The 25885-nt window shown below is 39.0% G+C and overlaps 1 protein-coding gene across 1 annotated transcript in view; it reads right to left on the reverse strand.

Annotated features, from left to right (window-relative positions):
• Positions 1–152: 152 nt before the first annotated feature.
• The window catches only part of LOC117382832 (collagen alpha-1(XVII) chain-like), a 36424-nt gene continuing 10691 nt past the window's right edge, over positions 153–25885 (reverse strand). Inside the window, exons 6-57 of the mRNA XM_055227460.1 lie at positions 24963–25019; positions 24838–24873; positions 24713–24763; positions 20747–20893; positions 18886–19440; positions 18017–18100; positions 17873–17932; positions 17652–17801; positions 17108–17200; positions 16984–17028; positions 16396–16539; positions 14227–14752; positions 13470–13594; positions 13353–13403; positions 13253–13270; positions 13138–13164; positions 13007–13060; positions 12711–12815; positions 12553–12606; positions 10093–10128; positions 9930–9983; positions 9794–9829; positions 9679–9714; positions 9467–9529; positions 9096–9131; positions 8933–9004; positions 8830–8856; positions 8709–8744; positions 8581–8616; positions 8065–8145; positions 7932–7967; positions 7771–7854; positions 7614–7694; positions 7490–7537; positions 7354–7416; positions 7218–7280; positions 7110–7136; positions 6993–7010; positions 6838–6921; positions 6722–6760; positions 6431–6547; positions 6221–6340; positions 6038–6142; positions 5819–5956; positions 5638–5748; positions 5368–5556; positions 5054–5194; positions 4737–4964; positions 4498–4662; positions 1155–1235; positions 1002–1085; positions 153–914 (exon numbers count right to left, since the gene is read on the reverse strand). Coding sequence (XP_055083435.1) covers positions 859–914; positions 1002–1085; positions 1155–1235; positions 4498–4662; positions 4737–4964; positions 5054–5194; positions 5368–5556; positions 5638–5748; positions 5819–5956; positions 6038–6142; positions 6221–6340; positions 6431–6547; positions 6722–6760; positions 6838–6921; positions 6993–7010; positions 7110–7136; positions 7218–7280; positions 7354–7416; positions 7490–7537; positions 7614–7694; positions 7771–7854; positions 7932–7967; positions 8065–8145; positions 8581–8616; positions 8709–8744; positions 8830–8856; positions 8933–9004; positions 9096–9131; positions 9467–9529; positions 9679–9714; positions 9794–9829; positions 9930–9983; positions 10093–10128; positions 12553–12606; positions 12711–12815; positions 13007–13060; positions 13138–13164; positions 13253–13270; positions 13353–13403; positions 13470–13594; positions 14227–14752; positions 16396–16539; positions 16984–17028; positions 17108–17200; positions 17652–17801; positions 17873–17932; positions 18017–18100; positions 18886–19440; positions 20747–20893; positions 24713–24763; positions 24838–24873; positions 24963–25019 — 4973 coding nt within the window. The 3' untranslated portion in view covers positions 153–858. The remainder of the gene's footprint in view (positions 915–1001; positions 1086–1154; positions 1236–4497; positions 4663–4736; positions 4965–5053; positions 5195–5367; positions 5557–5637; positions 5749–5818; positions 5957–6037; positions 6143–6220; positions 6341–6430; positions 6548–6721; positions 6761–6837; positions 6922–6992; positions 7011–7109; positions 7137–7217; positions 7281–7353; positions 7417–7489; positions 7538–7613; positions 7695–7770; positions 7855–7931; positions 7968–8064; positions 8146–8580; positions 8617–8708; positions 8745–8829; positions 8857–8932; positions 9005–9095; positions 9132–9466; positions 9530–9678; positions 9715–9793; positions 9830–9929; positions 9984–10092; positions 10129–12552; positions 12607–12710; positions 12816–13006; positions 13061–13137; positions 13165–13252; positions 13271–13352; positions 13404–13469; positions 13595–14226; positions 14753–16395; positions 16540–16983; positions 17029–17107; positions 17201–17651; positions 17802–17872; positions 17933–18016; positions 18101–18885; positions 19441–20746; positions 20894–24712; positions 24764–24837; positions 24874–24962; positions 25020–25885) is intronic.

Genomic DNA, 25885 nt, shown 5'->3' on the forward strand with positions numbered 1-25885 from the left:
GATGTTTAATGCCATACTGTTGAACATTCTAGGTAAAGCAATAACATCTCCATGGAAACAAGCAGCTGGAGAATCCTTCACCAGTAAAGTTACATAGTGTCCCTCCAGTTATGCGCTGTTGTTCTCTATAGTTTATTTTACACATAAATCACTCACAATTCCAAAAAATAAATTTATTCAAATATAGCATTTTAATGTAAATCATGATCATCTTTCCAACACTTTATAAAGCGTATATTTCAGTGCTCACTTTTACAAAAATATACAAACCAATGAAGAATTTCTCGTGATTATCTGACTGTCTTTCTTTCTTTCTGTCCTTCAATACTATGTTCATCATTGCACCTTTCAAGTAAAACTACCCTCAGTTCATTCATTGTGTACATTTGAAAGATAATTCACCATTTATGCATTTTGAAATCTGATTTAAATGAGTAAACCCGTCTTAAAATATTGACTTAAATGGATAATGATTTACTATAGCCCTTTGGTTGACAACGACATTTAACAAGTGTATATTCCTTATAACAATATAGTCCTCCAAAAATACAAAACACAACAATAAATGACACTCAAAAGCCGCACGGAACAAGCGCAAATGCCAATCAAACAATATTTCTTTTAAAAGTATAAAAGCAAGCTTCTAACTCGGCAAGTAAACATTATACACCCATGTCTAAAATCAGTCATTCACCCTTCTATGTAACATTTTAGTATGACAGACAGATGCATTTGGCCACTTTTATTTATCCACAAACATGTGCAAGACTGAGCATTTAAAACTGATAAACTGCTATGAAGTTTAAAATCTACAAGTGACAAAAAGTGAAATGCAGACGACCCAGTAGAATCAAATGTTCAGCCTCCGTCAGCTGGGCGAAGGTCTTTGTGACGAAGACCTTTCACTCTTTTGGCTGAAAGAGAGGACAGTTTTTAATTTATAAAGTTTAAGCATATATATATATATATAATTGAGTTGGAGTTTGTAGTTTGACCTGTACCTGTGTCTCTCTTCTGGAGTCTGTGTGGAATTTGTACAGTGTATGATCCTGGTAATCCCGGTAGACCTGGTTGTCCCGGATCACCTGGAAAATATGAAAAATAGTATATATTTACGCTCTATTCAGCACTGTCTATAAACCCTCTTCTGTTACCTTTGTCCCCCTTGGGTCCTGGGTAGCCTCTTTCCCCTCTGGGACCAGGTTGTCCTGTAGGGCCTGGGATGGTGCCATGTGCTGTAATAAAGGAGGAGAATGTAGTGACAGTTAGGCTATAGTATTTAATTTCAGTTATAAACGCTGTGCTGTTTGTTTAGAGTTGACACTGTTTTACCAGATGGAAAGTCACTATGGCTGAAAACCTGTACATTTACATTTCTAGTATTTCACAGGATCAATAGAGTAATTGATTACACTAATCATAGTAACACTCTGTTAGCATCAAATTGCTTATTTCAAAAGAATTAATGTTTAAAAAGTCAATGTCCAGTGCGTGAAGTCAACTGTCACAGAGAGACCGTATCAGTTGTGGTCGATCGCATGCTGTGTGCACTTACAAAAGAAGGAGAGTACGCTTGATGCCTGTGGTCAATTATGAAGGAAATTCAGAAATTCCACTTAAATGACTGAAAGACTAACTAAAAGCAAATGCGAGTCCAGTGCAGGACATTTATTAGTGTCCCTAATATGTTCCTGGACACCTGTTCAGGGGAAACACTCCTGGCTCACAATTTGTCAGCACACTGATGGATACACACGCACACAAGGATAGTTCCACTACTTTCACCATGAAGCCCTGGTACCTGTACACGTCCGAGTACGATGCCCACCTCTACAACAAGGACTTCGATTTGGAGGCTCTGCTCTGCCCCGCGCCAACAGGGGACGATCAAGAGCCCAAAGAGACACAACTGCTGTCTCCCAACATCCAGGACTCCTCAAATCCAGATGAAAGTCCCGTCTAGGTACTAACACTCTTGGATGAGAGTGCTCTGGTCAGGGCTCCACATAGAGTTGGAGCAAATGAGAACCAGGCTCACAGATCCAGGTCCAAATCAGCCAATCACTGGACCGCAAGCTCAAGACTCAGGAGAGGATTGACCAAGAGAAAGACTTGACTTACTGATGCCTTCCAAAAGATGGACAAAAAACTGCAAGATCTCACAGCACATGAAGACAACACAGGACATGGTGGGGGTGAAACAGGAGTTTGACAACATCAAAAAAGTCACAGCAAAAACAAACGTGGCAGACTTGGAGTTGTAAAAAGTCATGGCTATGTTCCAAAAGACAGAGCTGGAGGCCCACATCAGTGCACATGAACAGATCAGAAACCTGTACACCATCACAAAAATGTACGTAACAGAGTTAGAGTTGCACAAAGTCAAGGACAAGCTCAAAAAGACAGAGAAAAAGATGGATGACTTCACCACAGTACATAACAACATCAGATACCATTTTCACAGAGCACTGAGCGACAAAATAAGGCTTACACAAGAACTGACCAGTGCCAAAAGGGCCATGGAAATAATGAGAAATACACTTAAAGAGCAGGGCATTGTAATCGCTGCACTCAAACTCCAAGACCTGGGACAGTCCAGTGAACGAGCGGCAAAACCAGGGCCACCAAGCAGAGGTGGGACAACAAAACACCACCAATGATGGACAATATAACAAACATTAAAGAGGAGATGTCCAGAAAGCTGTCTTCAAAGCTGCAGTCGAGGTGTGATTCCTAAAAATGGAGAAGAAGAATCTGGAGTTTCCTCTTAAGAAAAGCGAGGAACAAAGGGCACAGCAATCCCCACAACTGAAAAGACGAGTGGAGGAGCAGAGGAGGGGGCCCAGGTGTTACAGTGCTAAGGCAGCTCCAAACATGACCCTTTGCTCTTGTATTAAGACAAAATAAAACTCAAATACTTTAGAATATCTGTCATTCGTGTTTTAATGTTTTACAAGCAAAAATCTGATTTACATGCCAGCCATGTAACTATTACACAGGATACTGGTCAAATCAATTAGGTTTCCTAATAGTAGTGAGATGTAATAGTAGAGGTAGTAGTACCAAAGTAGTCAAACATTTACCATGAAAAAAAACAAACCTTGTTATAGTTCCTGAGGCCTAGTATTAGAATGGTTCCCAGGATAGAAGATAAGTTCAGTAGATGGGTTTAATTAAACTAGTCAGGTCTATTTTAGACTTTTTTGTTGGTCAGATCCAGCTATTAAAAAGGATGGACACAAAAACCAAAACCTTATAAAAGCCACAAGACTTTTAAATGGGCCGTCAATTTGGCAACATCATTTTGTACCAGTGGTGGAAGAAGTACTCAGTTTTTTTAAAAGTACAGCTACCGGAGCAAAAAAATACTTAATAAAAGTTAAAGTATCACATGGAAAAGTCTACTTAAATAATAATATTAAAATACCTGTGTAAATAAGTGTACTTAGAGAGTTATTTTAGATTTTACTGGACAAGCACTCCTTGCCTTGACTGCCCTGACCACACGCCACTGACATAAATCTGTAAACATTTGTCCTTTTGAGCCTGAAAAGTTTATCAAAATTGACTCCGAACTGTTACCCATGACAAGAAGAAAGACGAAGAAAACTGTGAGAAAATCAAGCTGTTTATAATTAGTTTCACAAAGTCAGTTTTGTTTGTTCATTTCTGCTACTTTCCAGCTCAGATCACTTAACGCCTGTAATGTATTTAGCCTCATGTCTTAATGTGAAGTAATCAGCCTAGTACATGCACTGACAGTCACATGTCGCCAGCTTTGGGTCGCATATAGAGCACGCAATTAAACTCAGAACACTCAAAGGTTTAAACCTGCGTCCCTACTGACAGTCCTGATTGTGCTAATTGTAGAAAGAGTTAACTGTGGTAATAATTGACTGTGGTGGACATTTTGATTGACGCTTGGTGTTGATGGACGTGGTAGAATGCTAGAATGACTATTGTCAACAGAACTCATGGCAATACATTGTAATAAAGGACATGTAAGGAATAGAATGATCAGGATCAATCCTTTGAAAGAGTATGAACTTTAAAAACAGAGTATGATTTTTAAAAACAGAGTATGAACTTTAAAAACACTGTTCTTCTTTTTAAACAGTTTGCACTGGTCCAAAAGTACCAGCATTATTCCACATTTGCCTTATGTATCTCAAGTTTATAAGCACTTTTTGCCACTCTCAAAAGACCAGTTTGTAGTTGTGTAACTGCTAGCAAGCTAACATGTACTTCCTGATTACTGGACTATAAAATGCTTTTTAATTACATGCAGACAGCACACAGTTGACTTATTTGGACCTCAAGAGCTCCTTGAGGTCCACATAAGTCAACAGGTACAGGCTCTTTAATAAGTAATCAAACTTGCATGGTTAAAAACATGATTTATCATAAAACTGTAAATGTTGTGTGTACAATGTGTTTGGAGGTCAGCACTGTCCTTGGTAGGCAAGTCATTTATTTAGAAACACATTGTGTTCTTACCTCTGAAGAAGTCCATCAGGTCAGCAGTGATATTGCCATAGGAGGCCAGGACACGGCTGTATCCTGGGGGCCCAGGGGGGCCTGGTGGACCGGGGGGGCCCTGAATTGCTCGAACTTGAGTTCTCAGAGGCCCGTCTACCAGATACTCCTGCAGGAGGCCTTGATCTGACCAACAGAAAGAAAAAACATGAAGCTTGTGCGACAGAACACTTCTGCAGTTTGAACTCAGGGCTACTCACTCTTAATGTAGTCTGTGACCTTCATGGCTACATTAGAGTAATCCAGAGTCTCTGTGAGCCCGCTGATATCGATCTCTTTGATCTGAGTCCCATGGGTGCCATAGCGAGAATCACCCTGAGAGAAGCTGTGGCTTTGAGTCTGGGTGCGCATGAGACCTGGATCTCCGCGGTCTCCCTTCTGTCCTTTTGGCCCTGGAGGTCCCATGATGGAGCGGCGAACACTCTCACCTGACAACACAAATTATTTATTATATAAATCTGAAATGGTTTGACTTAAAGGTCAGCCACACTGTGTAAGATTTGGGTGAAGTACTCACTGGACAGATACTCCTGCACCTCAGAGCGGATACTCTCTCGGGGGAAGTTTCCACTGTACGTGACAGAGCCACTGTAACCGCCTGGTGGTCCCTGTGGGCCTGGAGGACCTGGAGGCCCTGGCAAACCTCGTATTCCAGATGCTGAAAACACAAGAATAGAACACAATAGTGGCATTTCACCACAGCAATGGCAATGGTCCTTCATCACAATATTATATCTTTTGAACGGGGAATGGTTTTCACAAAAACTTTTCAATTATTTGCCTGAAACCCATGACTGAAAAGCAGAAATGATGCATTGACCCTGGACTTACTCTGTATATATCTCTGGATATCCTCAAAGCTGTAGCTGCGACCTCCTGAGCCATAGACTGTGGAGGTAGACACTCCAGGGGGTCCTTGGGGTCCAGGGGGACCAGGTAGTCCTGGGACACCAGGTGGACCTGGGGGTCCAGAATTGCTGTGCTGCAGAGCCGAGTTCATCCAAGAGCGGAATTCTGAATCTAAATGTGAACAAATAATGATTAAAAACAACATCATGATGACGACAACATACTTTTTCTTCAGTCTGAAAGAGACCGTACTTCTCATAAGTGCAGAGTAATCAATGGTGGCTGTAGTGAAACCTGAGCTTCCAGGGCCTGGGGGTCCAGCAGGTCCAGGTGGTCCTGGTGGTCCTCGAGTGAGTCCTCTGTCTGCACAGACAGATTCAGTCAGGAGTCTAAAACATCATTCATTTAGAGAGTGTGTGATGAGCGCCTTTACCAGTGATGATTTTGATGACATAAGTGGCTATCTGCTCTATAGTGTAACCGCCGTAAGACCCCTCCACTGTTGCTCCTGGGGGTCCAGGTGGTCCTTGTGGGCCTGGTGGTCCTATCACATATCTCCTCACATCATCTCCTACAGGAGCACAGTTGAAAAGACATTTTGTTTACAGTGTTCACTTATGGCTTTGTTGTATCAGTCTAACTCTATACTCACTCTGTAACAATGCTATTAGCGTGCCGACTGTCAGAGAGCCCTGACCCGGGGGCCCAGGTGGTCCTGGAGGTCCTGGTATACCGATTCTCACACTAGAGCTTGACCCTTAACAGAATAAGACAGTTTTAGGAAGGTTGTAAAGTTATAATCTACAAAATTTCATAACTTTGCATTTAAACCTACGCTGTAAGTATGCAATGATCCGAGCAGACAGGTCCTCAAGGGAGCCAGTGTAGGAACCGGGAGCACCAGGAGGCCCGGGGGGGCCTGGAGGTCCTTGTACAGCAAACTGACCACTGCGGCCTGAATGTGCAAATAACACAGCATTTAACATCTCATTCTTTAGCTACAGAGGTTATGGTCAGGTGAGGTTACTAAAGCAAACGTCCATACTTATGTATTCACTGATGTACTGGCGCATGTCACTGGAAGAAGAGAACGAGCCTGGCTGTCCAGGTGGTCCTGGGGGTCCAGGAGGACCAGGTGGGCCAGCAGTGACAGACACTGAGCCTGGTAAAATCAACACATTTCATCCATAATAATGTAATAATAATATATCTGTCATATATGTAACGTAGCTGAAGTGTCTTGCCCAAGAAAGGACATAATAATGTTAAACATTTGTCAGTATCAGATATTTTTCTGTAGCATCTGAGATACTAAAACCATGAAACAAAGACATACCTCTTGAAGTGCCGGGAATACCTGGGACTCCAGGATCTCCTTAATAGACAAAAATAAAAGTGTCAAGATTACACAAATCTACCCAAAGCAGTGCAGTATTTGGAGGCTGGGGTTACCTTTGATTCCCTGTGGTCCCTGGCGCCCGGGCGGCCCGGGTGGGCCGGGTGGTCCCTGCACAGTCTGCACTCCACTGTAAGAAACTATGAAGGCTTTGAGGTCAGCAACATTCATGTTTCACTACAAAGACCTATAGCATTATCTTAAGACTTACTTGTGTTTCCTGGTTCACCTGAAAAACAGTGCAGAATACACACAGTAGTGTGTTTTATTATTGTAAAGTGACGATAGACGGAAATATAACAAAAAGTTCACAATTCATAACACATACCTGGGAGGCCTCTTGGACCTTGGGCTCCTGCAGAGATGATCATTTATTGCCTTATTGCACCAATGTTACACTTTTAAATAAAGACCATATTACTTCTTCTACACATACCTGTTGATCCCTTCGGTCCGGGAGGCCCAGGTGGTCCAGGTGGCCCGGTGTAGTGTGTTGTGCCTGCAAAGCATCACAGTGTCTTTTAGGGTTAGACTAATGCAAGATTATTATTTTATTGTAATACTGTACATACCTGAGCTGGAAGCAAAGCCTGAATCCCCTCGGTCTCCTTTAGGCCCTGGTCTACCATATCCTAGTGAGAAAAAAAAAATAACGTGATTAGTTTCAAATACTTTAGAACACTAAAATTATTTTGTGATACTTGCCAGGCTGGCCAGGAGGACCAGGAGGCCCAGGTGGACCTTGTCTTGAATCTCCTAAAACATGATAAAGTTTAACAGTAGCTCTTATAATCAGACAGGGATCATGACTTATTATTTCATAAGATGTTACCTGGACGCCCAGGTGGTCCTGGGGGGCCAGGGGGCCCTGGGGGGCCAACTACTCCCGACACTCCACCTGCAGAATACTGGCCTGAACAAAAACATAGCACAGTGTAAATGTGAGAGTGAAGGTGAGGCAGCTTCAGAGGTAGTTTTTAAGCACTTACTTTGTGTTCTACTTGAGCTAATGGTTTCACTGGTTCTCACACTTACTCCTGGCTCCCCTTGCTCACCTCTGTCACCTTTAGGACCTTAAACCAAAACAAAGCATTTGATACATTATGTGGAAGGCAAATGGTATTGGAGTTTCTAGAAGGAGAAGACTTACCAGTCTGGCCAGGAAGGCCAGCAGGACCGATGGGACCTAAACAGCAGAGGTATAATGAAATATGTATAGATTAAATCTATGACACAGATTTAATGTCAACATTTGTGACTAATCTGAGAGTGAAGGTTCAGACCTGATAATCCTGGAGGTCCAGCAGGACCAGGTGGACCAGCAGGGCCTGGGGGTCCTGGGATGCCCACAGAGGTAGAACCAGCTAGAAAACAACATGGAATTATCATCATAATCTTCATCTTAATCCTGTACAGAACTCTTAAACTCAAAGCCTTACAGACTGCCTCGATTATGTGCAACTGTTTTTCATGACCTATGCAATTTTAACATTGTTTGTTTGTATGTACTTGTTTTTGTAATGTGCTGCCTCTTGGCCAGGACTCCCTTGAAAAAGAGGTTTTTAATCTCAATGGGACCTTCCTGGTTAAATAAAGGTTAAATAAAAAAAACAAAAAACAGAAGACAACAACCTAAGGGAGAGATTACAGGGGGTTCCTAAAGTTCTATCTGGTCAGACAAAATATACCACAGTTAACTGTACTGGGATGAGCAGGAGAGGCTTCATGGAATGCAAAAGATTGGGAACCACTATGCTTTAGTATTTCAATGAGAAAAGTGTTGACCTGTTTTCTGTTACCTGCATTAATGATCCTTCCTGGTTCACCGGGTTCACCTAAAATGTGAAAATAATAGAGATATGATGTTCATAATGTGTTTTTCATTGGATGTTTAAACATTTCAAATAAAGTTCAGCTGAGGCTTTACCTTTGGCTCCAGGACGTCCTGGAATTCCTGCGATTCCTATAACCAAAAGACAAAGTGGGTTGATTGTACACAGAGTCCATGCTGAATGCAATTTACACTGTCATGAAGACTAGAGCATTACCTGGTGGCCCTTGAAGCCCGGTTTGACCTGTAATAATTGTACAAGATAATAAATGAGTCTGAATGACAGGTATAAAGTGATTCTAGTGGTTTTCTGAGGTTACCTGGCAGACCAGCATCTCCAGGAGGACCAGCCGGGCCTCGAAGTCCTGGAGGTCCAACAGGGCCTTGGTCACCTATAAACCAAAAAGAACCATGAGAGATCATTAGTTTTCAATTGATACATTCAAATTAATAATCATAATCATACAAGTATCTGTTATGTACCTCTTGATCCTTTTGCACCATCTTGTCCAGAAAGACCTTAAAAAAGAAAAAATAAATACTACATGAGGCACCTCAGTACTATATATGTTTGAGCTGTTAAATCCACATTGACCACTAGAGGGAGGCATGTAACATACTGCCCTCTCATGGTAAACTAGTGTTATTACAGCTGTTTCTGATAATGGTGATAATGATGATGATTTATTAATCTGTGGTACTATGCTAAATGTTAAATGTTTCGATATACAAAAATAGAAATGTGTTATTTGCCATTCACCATATTAATAGACTGTAGAGATTACACAGCACATAATCAGGCCTTGACTACATTAAAGCCCCTTGTACCCAATTAAGTGATGTCACTGACTCACCCATTGATCCTTTGGGTCCCTTCTCTCCAGCTGGCCCAGGCGCCCCAGGTACACCAATGTCACCTGAGAACGGACAATTTATTAACACACTTTTCCTAAAGGCATACTTTTTTATATAAAAATGCGTGTGTCCAGATAGCATACATGCTCATATTGATATGGCAAAAAAATATCTCATTAGGGTTTTGTGTATGAAGTTTGGAATTACTGACCTGGCAGACCCCTTGGACCTTTGTCACCTATTTCACCTGGAGACAAGCCAAGATTTCATTATATGGGAAGAATTTTTGACCAGTGAAATAGAGCCCTAATGTGTATAAAACAAACCTTTGAGACCTTGAAATCCAGGAAGTCCTCTGTCACCTAGGTACAGGATGTAACACAATAAGTTAATTCAAAGTATCATTAGTCTAATCCCTCATCCATTCAAAGATTTTTATTATCATAATTTTACAAAAGCTACCTTTGGGCCCTGGTAATCCTGGTTCCCCGCGGAATCCTTGCAGACCTGGTTGGCCTATTAAAATAAATAGTGAGTGATATAATGAAGTCATAATATAACACAAACTGCAGTCAGTAATACATGGCCTCCAGCTTTAAATGAGAGTAATAAAAATACAACTCACCTGGAGGTCCACCATGACCAGGAGCTCCTGTTAAGCCTAAATATATGAACAACAAGAAGACATTGTAATAGACAGATGTAATGTTGCAAAAGCTTGACTTTCTCAGATGCTTAGCTCTAACATTTGAGTAATTGGTCCAAACAGAGAGAATTACACATTAGCGGAATATTTACTACTCTAACTAGCTTTAACTTAACAAGAGATTTTAAACCATGCTTTGTTTTATAGAGCATCCTGTTAGTCTGGTCAGAGCAGGTCATCTGGACCTGAGGCAAGATTTGAACCTCCCGCCCTATTCCTCATTTGTAAGCAGAAGATAATGTTCAATTTGCATAATATGAACTGAACAGATCTCCAGGGCCTTTATCCAAAGCTGCTGACAGAAAGTACTTCCTGAAATAACTACACCCTCTCATACAATGTTTTTTTTCTTTTTTGTTTGTTTGTTGTTATTACCAGTGTTGGGAATAACTGAGTTAAACTATAACGGCGTTACTAACTGCGTTATTTTTTCAGTAATGAAGTAATCTAACTAATTACTTTTCCCAGCGTCCTAACGCCGTTACTGTTACTGACAATAAAATGTAGTGCGTTACTTTTAATTCAGTTCACTCTGCTCTTCATCAGAGTCTCTCAGCCAAGGAGCTGCAACGCTGTTCTGTTTCTGTGGTGAAAGAGGAGGCTGGCGCGAGATAAAAGGCTTGTTTGAGATGAGGCAGGCGCAGATACGACGCCGTCGATCAGTGCGCGGTGCATGCCGGTTAGTTTTGTGTCCAAGATGCCACTGACTTGCTCTGACATAACCTATGCGCCGGTAATTGGAAGTTTTTGAGAGAGGCGAGCGCAGCAGCTCTCCACCGACTGCGGCCGCCTGCATGGACTACAAACGCTTAATGCATGATGGGAAATGATGTCCTGTCCACACGTGCATTCACAGCGGATTGGGTCCGAGTTGTGTTTTGATCAGAAACGTGACTGTGTTCTCTCCAAAGAGGAACAGGCTCAGATCAGAGGTGATTAATATTTGAATAATGGACAGAGAATTACAGTGTGTGGCCAGAGAAGGTTAAAGGTTTTGTCTTATTTTACATGATTTACATTTGAATGCCTTAGTTTTGCAAAACATGGTAATGAATCTTTTCAGTATTATACTGAAAGCACTTTATTGTTACTGTTTATTTTAATGAAGAAAATACTTGAAGTTCAGTTGTCTGAAATTGTGTGACATATTGATTTATTTGCACTTCAAATGAAATGTTTTATATATATATTATATTTTTATTTTTGATACATTCTATAATTTACTTGGAGACAAATGCAATATAATTGCAATCTGTTAAAGTGAAATAAATGTTAAAGGTTCACATCTGTTGTGTTTTTATTGTTTTAACATAATAAGTAACGCGGAGTATTTATTTTGCCTAGTAACTAGTTACTTCTCCCAAAAAGTAACTGAGTTACTAACTCAGTTACTTTTTGGGAGAAGTAACTTGTAACTATAACTAATTACATTTTGAAGTAAGATGCCCAACACTGGTTATTACTACTTTCTACATTTTAGATACATTAGGTTTTCTGTCTTGTATGCCTCTTCAATGTAGTAAAGAAAAAAGTTAAATAACAAATTAAAAAATATATATATTTTATATAAAAATCTTCAAAGTAGCCACTTTTTGCATTGTTATTTAACTTTTTTTTTTTTTGTACTACATAATTTCACAGAGCTTGCCTCATGTATTTGATTGTAGAATGTAGAAAGTAGTAAACATGAAGGATAAAAACATTAAATGAGAGGGTGTGTTCAAACGTTTGACTGGTCTTGTATGTACTCCACAGGACTGTAGCTGGTTGGGACAAACAGGGCAAACAAAGTGAACTGTCAACTTCACCAAATTCAGATTTGTGCCAATTAACCAAAACAAATGTAAATATTGGATAGAATGAAGACTACATGGATTGGCTACACGATTTTGCATAATTACAACTGTTTTAATATTTGCACTAAATAAACAGCCCAAGACTGATCAAAAAACAAAAAACATCAAAAAAGGACTAGCTACATTTGGTAACATTTCTTAATTTAACAATACTATTAATCTACTAAAGTTCAGATTAAAGTCCTTGATAGACCTGCTGGGTATTAGAATTGTTTCTGTTGTCTTTTAAAATGTTATTTATTTTTCTTATTTTATACAAAGAAAATTGGACTTGAAATAAGAATTATTCCAGTGGACAGTACTATGAGAAAAAAAAAAGAAGATTATACATTAAACCCATGAGAAATCAAATAATTTCTGATTATTATTATATCTAAAAGTCAAACTTTTGCAGGTAAACGTGATCAAGAGTCAAAGCTCTCAGTACTGCCCTCTGGTAAAATCTACAGGGATTGCACCATGTGGTAATAATCATTTCAGCTGGATGTTACTGATGCCTTTTGTCTTCTATTAAATCACGTACCTTTTGGTCCGACCGGGCCCATAATTCCAGGAACACCAGGCTCACCAGCAGCACCTGCACACACACACACACACACACACACACACACACACGTCAGTCGCAGCTCTTCACTTCTGGCTGTAATTACATTGTCTCAGTTTGAAGAACAGAGTGTGTACCTTTGTCTCCTTTCTCTCCAAAACCATGTGGTCCTGGCTCTCCTCTGGGGCCTGGTGGACCCTCGCGGCCCCTGAGACCTGGGGGTCCCTCTGGTCCGCCTTCACCTGAACAAAAAAATATATATATATGTGTCAGAAGTATGGCCAAACCTTAAACTTTGATATGGAACAGGGAAATGTGCAATTTCTCAAAAACATAAACGAGTTATTTTTTCCTTTTTATAATTGCACCTCAATTTCCATTGCATACTTCTCTTCCTTTAAATCATTGATTGTTAAATGCAATATATACATACCCATACTTCCTTTTTGGCCTTTAGGACCCTCAGGACCAGCATGACCCATAGGACCTGGGATCAAAGATGATTGTAAATTGTGCGCTCAGTTAAATCAAAAGCAAAAACATAATTGTATGTTTAATCCTTACCTGGAATTCCTGGATAACCTGTTTCTCCTGTTGGAAAAGAAATGAACAGATTATGATAAATCTAATGATCTAGTACATGGCAACTACATAAAATAAATGAATAATAATTTGGAACCTTTTAATCCTGGATCCCCTGTTAAAAGAGACAGATATTCACAATTAATATAAAAGAGCATGTGAATCATTATTGTATTATGTGATTTAATAGTCTTTACCTTTAGGTCCAGGTAGCCCCCGCTCTACTTGAACAGAAGATGCTAAATACGCTAAAGAACAGAACACCTGCCATCAATAACAGTCAATTTATAAAACCAATTTTAGTTTTTGATTACCTCTGAATGCTTGCGACTGCAGCTCAGATCTCAGCATGTGCTGGATGGCCAGCTGTAGAGTGGCTGCATCCAGATGACCTCCGCTCCAGGTAAAACTGCTCGTCCCTGTGCTGCTTCCAGTGTAGCTGGTGCCACAATAAGATTAAAAGTTTGACTTTCATTTTTGATGCTCTGAGTCTCCCCCCCTTCAGAGCACTATCACAACACAATCAGCTGCATCCCACCAATGCAGCAAGGTGCTGTGTACAGTTTTGTATCATGCTTTTTTATATTTATGTAGAAATGTCATGTGGGAGCATGGGTGATGAAGGTATGTGGGCGGAGCTTTGCACAGAATCATACAGCTAACAGTAAGGAGGGTTCAAAGACGACCTGGATGACATCTACAACCTCTTCAGGACTGTTTTTGATAAAGGGACAATGTTATAACAGGGTAGAAAGCTACACAAAAAATAAAAAAAATAAATCAAATGGTTTTTGGCCCCTATTTAAAGCAAAAAATGCACAAGTCATGTATTAGTCAAACTGGGTAAAAATGAAAACACCAACCCAAGTCTTAAACTTAAGGAGAATCATGAATACAATCTGCCTTTCTGTCCATTTAACTTTCCAAACATAGTTAACTTCTGTAAAATGGAAACTATTGCTGTAATATATTTTTGGTCTTGCGATATCGATTATTACATCAGACAATATTACAATATGGATATATATCTGTGATATTGTGCAGCCCTGTTTGTAAAAAGCCTTTGCGTACCCAGTATCAGTGATGGTGCCAGTTCCTGTTCCTCCGCTGGTGCCCGCTGATCCAAAGTAGATGATGGTGTTCCCTGCTCCATTGCTGCCTCCTCCACCAGCTGCTCCTCCTCCAAGTGTTCCCCCAGCACTACCTGCCCCACCGCTGGTTGCCCCTCCAGCTCCAACCACAGCCACTCCACTTGAACCACTGCCGGTAGCTCCACCCGCAGTGCCCCCTGCTGTTCCTCCGGCGGTACCACCAGCTCCAACTCCCACCCCGACTCCTACCCGTGTTTCTGTGCTACTCCCTGCCCCTCCTACTGCTCCGGCTCCTCCCACTGTTCCTGTCCCTCCTGCTCCAACGCCCCCTGCTCCCACGTAGAGCTTGTTGTCAGTACCGGACCCCGCTCCACCCGCTCCACCCGCTCCATCGATGTAAGTGTTGATTTCGTTTCCACCCGAGAAGCGGCTGGTGCGGGCGGCAGTGACGGCTGCCTCTGTCTCCAGTGAAGCAACACGGTTCTTTAGCTTTCTCACGTCCTCCGCTGAAAAAGATACAAAATTATACACGTTAACACATATTTATTTTAATTATTTGAACTGGACTAGCTCAGCGATATGACAAAAAAAAATAATTATATTTTCTTCTTCATCAACAAGAAAACACATTTTTTTCTATGTTTTTACACAATACAATACAATATAATACAATAATAACAATGCTTGTGATGCTTTTTGGGTTAAAAAGTTACATACTGGGGCTTTAGCACAAAAATACCCCCAAAGTCTGAACTCTGCTCCAAACCACAATCTCTTAGTGACAGAGGATTGATTTAAGACTTCTTCATAAAAAAAAAAAAAAACATAGCATAAAACAAACATCACTGATGAATTGACCATAAATATGGTAAATCTGTTTCTAAATGTTTCATCTCAATTTAAAGCCAAATTAAAAATATAACATGAGTGTGATTTATTTACTTCCAAAGTGTTTTCTGTTCTAAATTATACACTGTATCTTACATAACAGAATTCCACTCTGATGTTTTGAGAAATCCAAGGGTTATACCAGTTCAGATGAGCCCATTTGTAGCATATTAAAAACTTGAAAGGGGCAGATTGGACACAGATGCATGAACAAACGCAGCCAAAAGTCCATATTTTTACATTTGCACAGTACATCCACAGTGTGGATGGGGACATAAGGACATTTCCTCCTTTCACCATTGCGTCCCTTTCCAGTGCATGTAACTCTTCATTTAATAGTCTGCAGTGGACTATGCAAAACCCAGTCTGGATTTCAGTAATCTGTTTTTCTGCCAAAATCTAATTAGACCAAGTAATTTGAGGAGACACAGCCATTCCTCTAGACAGAGAAACTGCAAATATGTAGGACACCCATGTGCATGAAAATCGGATAATAATTTATGAACATTTCACACCATATCTAGTGTTTTAAATACAATCTTCAACAGACTGAAATTGTCCATAATAGCGGGCTAATACAGGTCAAATAGATTTTTACTTGTGCATGACTAAACCCATGACTTAAACAGGCAGGTCTGCACAAACTAGTTCATACAAGGACAACTTCCTCTTAAAATTCTACTGCTGGATTATTTCAAAAAGCTTGGGCAGGAGGGCTGTGAAAAGTATTGAAAATTAGATGTTAACTGATATTAAAACTAGTATAGAAACTAGGTACACATTTGAACAAGTATTGATACTAAAAAGTCTAGAAATGAACCTTTCCTGAATATCTTTTTTTTAAACTGTGTATCACCACTAGAGGGCCCCACCACAGTTTAAGAACCAGTAGAGGCATGAACTGTATAATAATTTTAAAATAATTTAGATGTTTGTGCATACTCTGAACACATCTTTTTGTTTAGTTCCCTTTAATAAATTGAAAAGCACTGATGATGTGTGATGTCATTATGCAACAATGCCCTAACACCGCTTCACTGACAATGAATGCCAGGCCTACTGGCACTACCACAATGCGTCCAGATCAAATTTCCAGGCGGAGGAATGCACGTACTTTCTCATGGCTCCTAGCAACTATTTTATTGGTTTGGTCCCAGTGCACTCTTATAAGATTAGCCTTTGACATCCCTCCCTTGTAACTGCAATTCTTCATATGTTAACAGTGATAGCTTGGGATTTGTGTTGTTTTTAGTTGACTTACCCAGAGCAATGAGACCAAAGAGAAGTCCAAGCAGGAGAAGGCCAAGAAGGAGGAGTCCGAGGAGCCATTTCCACCACGAGCAGCACGAATCAGAACAGCAGCAAAATCCCCCACCTCCAAAAACCCCACTGTCCCGACGGATCTCTGAACATAACACAGGTTTAACTGCAGTAGTGTTCACAGGACATCGCAATATTCAATAGTTTAAAACTGAACTGGAGGACAGGTCAGAATTTGCTATTTAACTGTCAGATTGCAGATTTGTTGTCCTTGTTTATGGTCAATATCTCTGTAATTACTGGGCCTATCAACAAAAACTCTCAGTAACAAGAGGGATTTTTTGTGATGAGACTGTCAGTTCAAAAGACTTTAAGCCATTAGATTTATATGGCAATTTTGTGGAGCCAATCCCTAACAAATAATGATAAGGTTCAGTATTTGTGGATCATAAGATTGGATAAACGTTTAAGGAATAGTAAATCTACCATAGCGTCATATCGGCCCTTGCCCCCCGTCTGAACTTAAGACATCATCCAGTTCAGAACAGAAGCTATTGTGCAGTACATAATGCAACACAGCTGTACATACCTGCATATGTGGCTTTATCTTTCATCAAAACGCCAGAACTTCCATCTGGAAAGTAAATATAGAATTATATACTCTTACATTATAATTCAAAGTACTGGCACCATTGTTTTGTATTGTCACATACAATACGAGTGTCCAAGGTCCGCCTTCAGCTGACCCGTCTCTCCGTAGCTTGAGATAAGCTTCTCTTTCTTGATAGAGTCTCCAGACAGAGAACCTGTACAAATATTTAAAATAAACAAGTCTGTATTAAAACGTAATTGGGATGGTTTTGTATGTCACATGAGTCAAATTGAATAAAAAATAATTTATAGGGCCATAAAAAGTAATTCAATTTCAAGTCCATCTGGGCTTAATTAAAAATAATTGAGTCTCAAGTGGGATGTTTTTGTTTGGCTTTCCATCATTCAATTATTTCTGTGCACAAAAAACACTGTAAGCGCTACAGTTTTAGCGGCATCTGGTGGCAAGATTGCAAACTGCAGTTCTAAGCCTTTTAGTTCTTGACACTGCACTCACCAGGAGGGGGCTCTTGTCCTGTCTGTCTCTTATGTATGGCCATATGACATGTGTATAATATGACAGTAAATTTGTAACAATAAAATGGGCCAATACATAAAATCAATTAACATTAGAAAAGACATACTAAAGTGCGTATAATAACTGACCTCCTCCGATGTGCACACTGCTGCCACTCGTAAACTGCTTTCCACTGTCTTTGGCCAGGATCAGAGTTTCCCCATCCCTCTTGGCTGAAAAATTCTCTTTATCTGCAGCAACAAACCTCTTATACGAGTCCTCTGTTTGAGATCTGGTGCCTGACAAAATGATTTAACCATGAAGTCAGTTGTCTCAAAATGGCGGACTTATCACATGTTCTCATAGTTACCTGTGGAAACTGCAGAGCCGACCACAGCCGCACTGGACACATTTTTCTGCACCCCATAGCCTGTAGTGGACAAGACATATACCAAATGTAAAGACACACAAGCGTACAGTTAGGAGGCGTATGGTGATTCTGAAGAGTGCGCACCTCCCAGACTCGCACTGGTGTTGGCTCCACTGGTGGTGAGCACACTGCCAGACGTAGGACCCAAATTATTCTGAAAACCATACACTGGAAAGACACATGCAGTGTTTTAAACTAAAATCAGCTTATATATACATTTAGTAGTTTGTTTTTATTTCTAGACACATTGTTCTTAAGTTAGTTATTTTTTAACAAATTGACTGTATGAGAACTGGATTTAATTGTGTTAGATATGAAGTATTTTGATATAATAAGCCATTCTACTGCCACTGATACAGGCAACCTCTATGATGTAATGCTATGAAGGTTAGCACTGTGTAAAGGTATCACACAAAAAGGTTTGGGTACTACTGTTAGCTTAAAAAACTGATTGAAAAAACTGGTACAGAAAGACTACTTTTTTCTCTAACTTTTGATGTGAACTTTTGATGAAGTGGGTAATAGAAAGTCACAAGGCAGTTGCATCACAAATTAACAATAAAAACAACAGCTTTTCTCCAAAGAAATAATATTTACGGGAATTCGTGAACATTGTAGTTCTGTGTTTCCTGAATGATTAACACAGTTCAGAAAATGGTACCAAAAATCATGTATTATTCAACTGATAACTGAAAAAGAATTGAAAGGTCCCAAGCCCTAATCAATGTCAATCTCCTATTTTAATAACTTACTGCCAAATATGAAATTTGAAAAATGTGCACATCAATTCAAATCGTGTCATTATTAGGGTTAATACAGCAGAATTCTAGTGCAAAAACCACACACCCAGTTAGTGAAAAATAAAATGAAAATTGTAATACAGTTATGTGATGTCTAATAAAGCATTATTTTGTTATCAGCAGGCATGGTGGTGTTTGTAATGTTGTTTTTACCTGACAGAGAGGACGGAGAGGCAGGGCTGAGTGGCACAGACCCTCCCATGTTGTTGGTGCTGATCTGGTAGCTGTAGCTGGTGGCACTCACAGGGGGCACAGACGAGGACGGCAGAGTGGCAGTGGACCAGGTAAAAGCTGGCAGCGCCGCGTCCACTGTAGCGTTATCATATTGGGCTGAGCGAATAGTGGAATGACCCGACTTTACTCCGACATCATACTGACTGGACTTGACTCCCGAGTCGTAGTGGTCCGTCTTCAGGCCCAGATCGTAATGCCCGGACCTTAGACTCATGTCATACTGGCTGGACTTGTAGCCGTTCATGGTGTCGAACTGCCCGGACGCCAGACTGCCGCTGTACGTACCCGCTTTAACGCCGGAGTCATACTGGCCTGATCGGACACTCATGTCGTACGCGCTGGTTTTTAAGCCTGTGTCGTACTGGCCTGACTTAACACTGCTGCTGTACTGTCCAAAAGAGATGGTGTTGTCGTAGAGGCCTGTGGTGTCGATGAACTGGTCTGATCGCAGGCCAGAGTCGAACATGCTGGACACTGAAAAGATAAAATATAATGAAAATGTTTGTGTAAGGAGGAAATGACTATTATCGGCCAACTCATGACATTACAAACTAGATACAGAACAGTGATAAAGCCAGGATGAGTGAGCATGTCACTATTTCAAAGTGTCAGGGTCAGGACTCAAACCAGCAACCTTCAGCTCCCAAAGCTTGTGATGTATTCACTGTTCAACTGCTGACACAGAAAAGCCTGGACCATTGAAGCTGTTGGTTTCACATTCAATTTATTTTGCTCAAAAAACTAAGTTTAACTTTTGTCAGTTGTGAAAAACACGGCATGCTGGGTAATAAAACCTGCAACAGTCAAAAGCATGTTCTGAGCAGGATTCACACTCCGGTCTGCAAGTCCGATGCCATCCTAACTACACCATCAGAGAAGGAAGAAGACTTATTCTTTTATATCAATATTGTTGATTGTTGTCTTGGTCTTGTTCTTGGTCTATTAGAAGTTTTCAATATAATCCCATAGCAGCTAATGGTATCCCAGCTTGTTTTTTTAAACAGCAATAACTTAAATACTTAATATTACAGTAATACAAAAGGCATCGTGGTGTTTTCATTCTTTTTTGGAATAGAAAATAGCTCACTTAATTTTATATTTAACTCATAACAATGTTTTCAATGACCTTGGCTGGTTCCATAACAGGAAGGGCCATCCTTTACAAAATGGCTTTTGGCTCAGCTCAGCATTCCTGTGATTGGCCCAGTAGGTTAAGGATTCCACTGGGACTGTAAGAGTTTACTGGTCTGGTAAACCGATCCTTTCACCGTGCAAACATCTTTTATATGTAAAAGTGTCTCAGCATGCAAAAGTTTACATTTTTGTTACTATACTGCAGTTATATAACCATGAAAGATTATTATTTATGAATTATATGTCTCAGATAGTTTAATTAATGCGCACATTTCTGATTTTTACAGTTGAATAATTACGTAATGAAAAATTCTACCCAAAAGCTCCACACTTTGATCCTGTACTGTAAGTCTATATCTGAAAATACCTTACAGGCAAAATTAAAGTGATAGCGCTAATCAACAAACTAAGTGTAAACATCTGGAAATAACTGAGTACTAAAGCAGGGTACAATAACCTTTAAATAATGCCTCTATCTAACATGTGCACATGAATACCTGAACAGTGACTCAAAGTGCACTGATAAACAATCATAGAGTCTGGATGAAGCCATGTATGGAGTGTGAGAACGAGGCCATGTGACTGCGTACTCTGCGTACTCTGCGTACTCTGCGTCCTGCGTGTGTAGAAGCTCATTAGATAATACCTGACTGAGTTGCCACGGAGACGGTCTTGGGTTCTGCTGTGGTCTTTTTGGGCACGGGCAGAGTGATGGAGGCGGAGGATGAGCGGGTGGGGCTCACGCTGCTCGAGCGTCCTTTTAACAGCTTCTTCACGTCATCCAGTTCTGTCCCTGGAAAAATAAAGTTTAAATTGACAATTATTAGTATTAGTATATGCAGAATTCTTTATTCTTTCTTATCTATGTCTTGTGATGTTGGATGTAGATATATTGTATTTATGCTAAGCCTTTAGATTTTGTAAAATGTCATACTGTGTATAACTGTATTGAAATTATACTCTGCATTAATTAGATGATTGTTCAAAACTTTAGCCAGTTAGCCCTTTAATCTGCTTTTTAATTTCTTCAACAAATTTGTGTCATTGCATTCTACTCTGTGCATATGTCCAACTACTATAAACCATTACTTGCTTTTTTTCATTGTACTTACTTAACCATGACTCCCTGCTTACTATTGTAAAAATGTATACTTTTGTAGTTTGGATTTTTGCTAAGTGTAATACACATACAAATGTAATAAAAATAAGACACTAAAATCAGAGATTACCACAGAGATCATAACATAATAACAAATACACTTGTTTAGTATTATGTATTATTTAAAATGTAATCAGTGACCTGTTTAGTATTTATGTCATCTAAAACATAAGAGTCAAGCTGTTTCATAAGAGAAAGGTGGTTTAACTGAATGTGATACACACTTGGATTATAGTTACTCTCTCTGGTACCTGCCATGTTCTTTGAGACTGAACAAAGTGCTGCTTATTTGGTATAGAGAGTAACTTTCACCCTAAATACTAAATATTATCTACATTTGAAAATATGGAAATACTAAACCCACACACAACATTGTGGAGTTCATCACTATTGTCAAACTGTGTCAGCACCAAAATGTTAATGTTGTTGTTAATTCAATGATAGCGTGAACAGCTGACCAATCACAGACAGAATAAATAAACAGATTTGCATATTATACACTATGCTCAGTAATATTTATACATACAGTGTGTACATACATACAACACACACACTTTCACATAATCCTTATCTAAACTAATAGATGGACAGTGATGCATTTTAGTGTTTGATATAAAAATGTAATTATATGATATGATATATTTTGTTTTCAGTGCTGTATTTCTATGAAAACGGTGCCCATTTTTCATCATTCTTTAAACTCCACACACAAGTCCGCATCATGCCACAAACAGAAATCCAGAGCCGACACAGCTGTGGTGGGATGTGTGCGAGGGAGGGGGACGAGGAGGAGTAAGGGAAAGTTGTTGAAGTTAAGTTAAGTTAAAACATATGTTTAGTTGCTGTGTGGAGGCTGAACAAAACACATATCTTCATTCATTTATTTACCTTTATTTATAATGACTAAATAAAGGAAACATAAACTGTCTGTCACACAAACGTGGGCAAGAATGAAATGATTATTAAAGTTTGAAACACACAATTTTTGTATAATGTTTGTGGGGATTATTATGTTGTTGTGGGTGTAACTTTTTTTTTTTCCATCTCAGAAATAACTGATTAGGTGTTTTACAATCAAATAAAATAGTGGTTTATTGTGTTTGACAGCAGCTATGCAGGCACATAAACATGGTTATGTACAGATCAAAGTAGGTCATATACTTAGCTATGGTGTATTTTTAAGTAATATGTACAGGACATTTGTGACACATATGAAAGGGGAGCTGTGCATGAGAGTCTACGGGTGGCTAAAGAGGCTCCATACATGCTGCTGGTGGCATGTGTAGTCTGGCATGTAGCCCGATCTTGACCCTTCTATATTTGTGATGTTCAGAGTCTCCAGAGACGTCACAGCTGAGAGCGACGGGCTTAAGTCAGGTACTATAGGCAAGACGTATAAGTCAACTGTGAAAACCACGATGAGCATCTAAGGAGTGTAACAAATATAAATTATGCGAGAAAATACGACACAAACTTTTGAGAATTGGTTCCAAAAGTTAAGAAAAATTCAAATATTCAAATGCCAAAAATATCTTCCCACAAGACATTTCAAACTAGAACGACGCACCTCCTAACTGAATAATGAAGGGCTTTTATAATAGCAGTACGTTAACACCCAAAGCTACCAAACGTGTTCATCTGATCATTAGGCTTTTCTGTGGCAGTGCCCAGACGATGGAACAGCCTTCCTCTGAGCGTCAGGTCGTCTTAGTCTTTAACGCAGTTTAAGACGAGAATGAAAACCCACCTCTTCTCCCTGGCATTTAAAACTAGCTAGACTGGAAATCTTGGTGTTTTATTGTTCTTCTCTCATGTATTCCATTAACTGTATATTTGTTTTTTTGTGTTGATTTTTATGTGAAGCACTTTGGGCAGCTGAAGTTGTTTTTAAAAGTGCTACATAAATAAAATTGAAATGGACTGAATTAGTGATGAGTGGATGGATAAATATTCAGTCGATATACTGAGATGTACTAAGGTAACATAAATAATTGATCCTCATGCAAAGATATAAATACTTAAATTGACAAAGGTGCTTTTTTTATTGAAATTTTATTATTTTATTTTTTTTGTATATTTTAGTTTATCTGAACATAATTTTTAAGTTTGAACTGGAGCGGAGATAATGATACTCTCTCTATGTCAAGGTCAAATTCTTTATTATGGAGTTTTTATACAAAACTCATTCATATCGGTATGGAATTAATATCATGATACTTGCCTTAACCTCCTGAGACCTGGTGTCCTCATATGTGGACAACACATTTTGGGTTGTCTAGGCCACAATGCAAATTTTTAGAAGAAGAATAACAGCATACAAGTACAACAACAATGCAAATACATTATATATATATTCATTTTTAACAGTTTAGATTAATGTTTAGAATATTTAATTTTAATTTTTTTTTTTTTTTTTCTTTCTGCTTCTGTCAGCAGCTTTTCACACAAGACACTTTGTTCCAAGAGGCACAATTGTTGTTTCTCATTTTGTTTTTACATTCAGGACAAATGTTGCTGTTTTCAGGGTCATAATAAATAGTTTTTGCAAATCATTATTCAAATGTTTTATCAAAATGATTAAAATGTCCACATATGAGGACATTTGATTTACATATTTTTTTCTCAGAAACTACATAATGTAAAAAGATAATTCTTTGTATTTAGATTCATCAGGTCCCAATCAGCCCAAATAACAAAGAGAAATTAACAAAGCATGTCATGCAAGAGCTCAGGTCTCAGGAGGATAGTATAACTTTATATCAAATCGAAAAACAAAAATCACTGTTATTGCCCTTTACTTCTGATCACAGGGACAGAATATGATTGTGCAAAGGAAAATTATTAAACCACAAACTGATCAATACGTTTCATCAGGCTGCATGCTTCTTTATTTTTCCTGTCTAAGTTTCACTCAATCTTTCGCACTTGTAATTGTATGAAGATGAAGTCTTAAATAACAATTGTTATTTAAGATGAAGTCTTAAATAACATTTGTTCATATTAACCAGCAGGGGGAGCATCTAAAGTCTTCCCGAGAGTGACTCCAGCAAATTTGGGGTGGGAAATACTGCCACAAACTGTGACTCACGTGGACTATTGTTGCCAACAAACACTTTCTTATGAAACTCAAGAAAAAATGCTCGCTAGGGTTTAGTGTTTTTCTTTAGCACTATCCCGCATTCCCCTATACGTTTCATCTGCACGATACGCACATGTGTGACTAATATGGATTTCACTTTATTGTGCATGTGACAACAAGAAATTCTCAGGCAGTGATTTAGTGCACATTCTGACGGGGAAATAATTCAAAAATAGTGGTTTAATGTGCCAGAGCCTGTGCGAATCGGCCCCATATTGAAGTTGAAGGGGATAAAGATGCTTTTGTTGCTTTTTTGCAGTGAGTTGCGTAACTTTGGCAGTGCAAATGTGAGTGTCTGAAATGAATGATCTTACATCTGGTGGCTGAGGGTGAAGCGCTCTGCAGCCTGGCTCGGATCTCGCTCTCTGGAACAAAAAAGAACAAAGATATTTTAAAAAGTTAAGACTAGATGGTCAAAAGACAGCTGTTGACAAGTCACCTCTGCTTTCACTTCTTCCTCTTGAGTTCCCTGCGCCTTGAAGGAACAGAAAGAAATATAAATAAAGTTGGCAGATTATTATGTAATCGCCCTACTAAATGCATATGGTTGTCATTCGCACTCACAATAGTTTCCATAATCTTTCCGAGTAAATTCGGGAGAAGAATTTGCACTGGAACTTCCTGCATGAAAACACAAGAAGTTGAAGTTTAAAACCTCGCCCTTCTCTGTCTATATGGCCCTATGCCTCTCTGCGCTCAGACAACAGCTGTGAGGGATGCCAGCAAGATGGTCATGTGATGTGCTCAAAAAGTCCAGAAAGCTCAATATAATAAGCTATTGTACATTTAATCTTTCAAAATGTTAGTTTGAATAAAGGTTGCTTATTCTATTTCCTTTAGAACCGTGTGGCTGGTTTTAGTGGTGGAAGAAGTTCAATTTTGTTACTTAAGTAAAAGTACAGATACAGATAAGTACCACATGAAAAAAATCAACTTAAGTAAAACTATTAAAGTATCTCTTTAAAATGTAATGTAAGTATTTTGAACAGATTGAATGAAGCTTCCACTTACAGATTTTGATAAAGATTTGTGCTGAATTTTCCTCAACAGAAAAACTGAATTAATAGTTTTGGGGTTTTTTCTCTAGCTGTTTATCTGTGTATATTTTTGTTTGCTCAAACTAAAATATATTAAAAAATAAACCCTCAGCATTTTTAGCAGGTATCAAACAATAATAAAAAAATTTTAAAAAAATTTACTTTTTAGTGCTGTTCAAGAATGTAGTGGAGTAGAAAGTACAGATACTGCTCTCAAATGTAGTGAAGTGAAAGTATCCACTGTAAAATGTACTTAAGTGAAGTACAGACATTTTATTTTACGGGAAAAGTATAGATACCTGAAATTTATACTTAAGTTCAGTACTTTACTACTTTTACTTTGTTACATTCCACCAGTGGTTTGTTTTAATAATAATAAAAATGAAACCAGACTCTTCTCAAGAATTTGGTGTTTTTTTCTAATTTTCATCTTTTTGCCAATTGTTTGCT

Source organism: Periophthalmus magnuspinnatus, chromosome 15 (genome assembly GCF_009829125.3).
Source record: "Periophthalmus magnuspinnatus isolate fPerMag1 chromosome 15, fPerMag1.2.pri, whole genome shotgun sequence".
Classification (NCBI taxonomy): domain Eukaryota; kingdom Metazoa; phylum Chordata; class Actinopteri; order Gobiiformes; family Gobiidae; genus Periophthalmus; species Periophthalmus magnuspinnatus.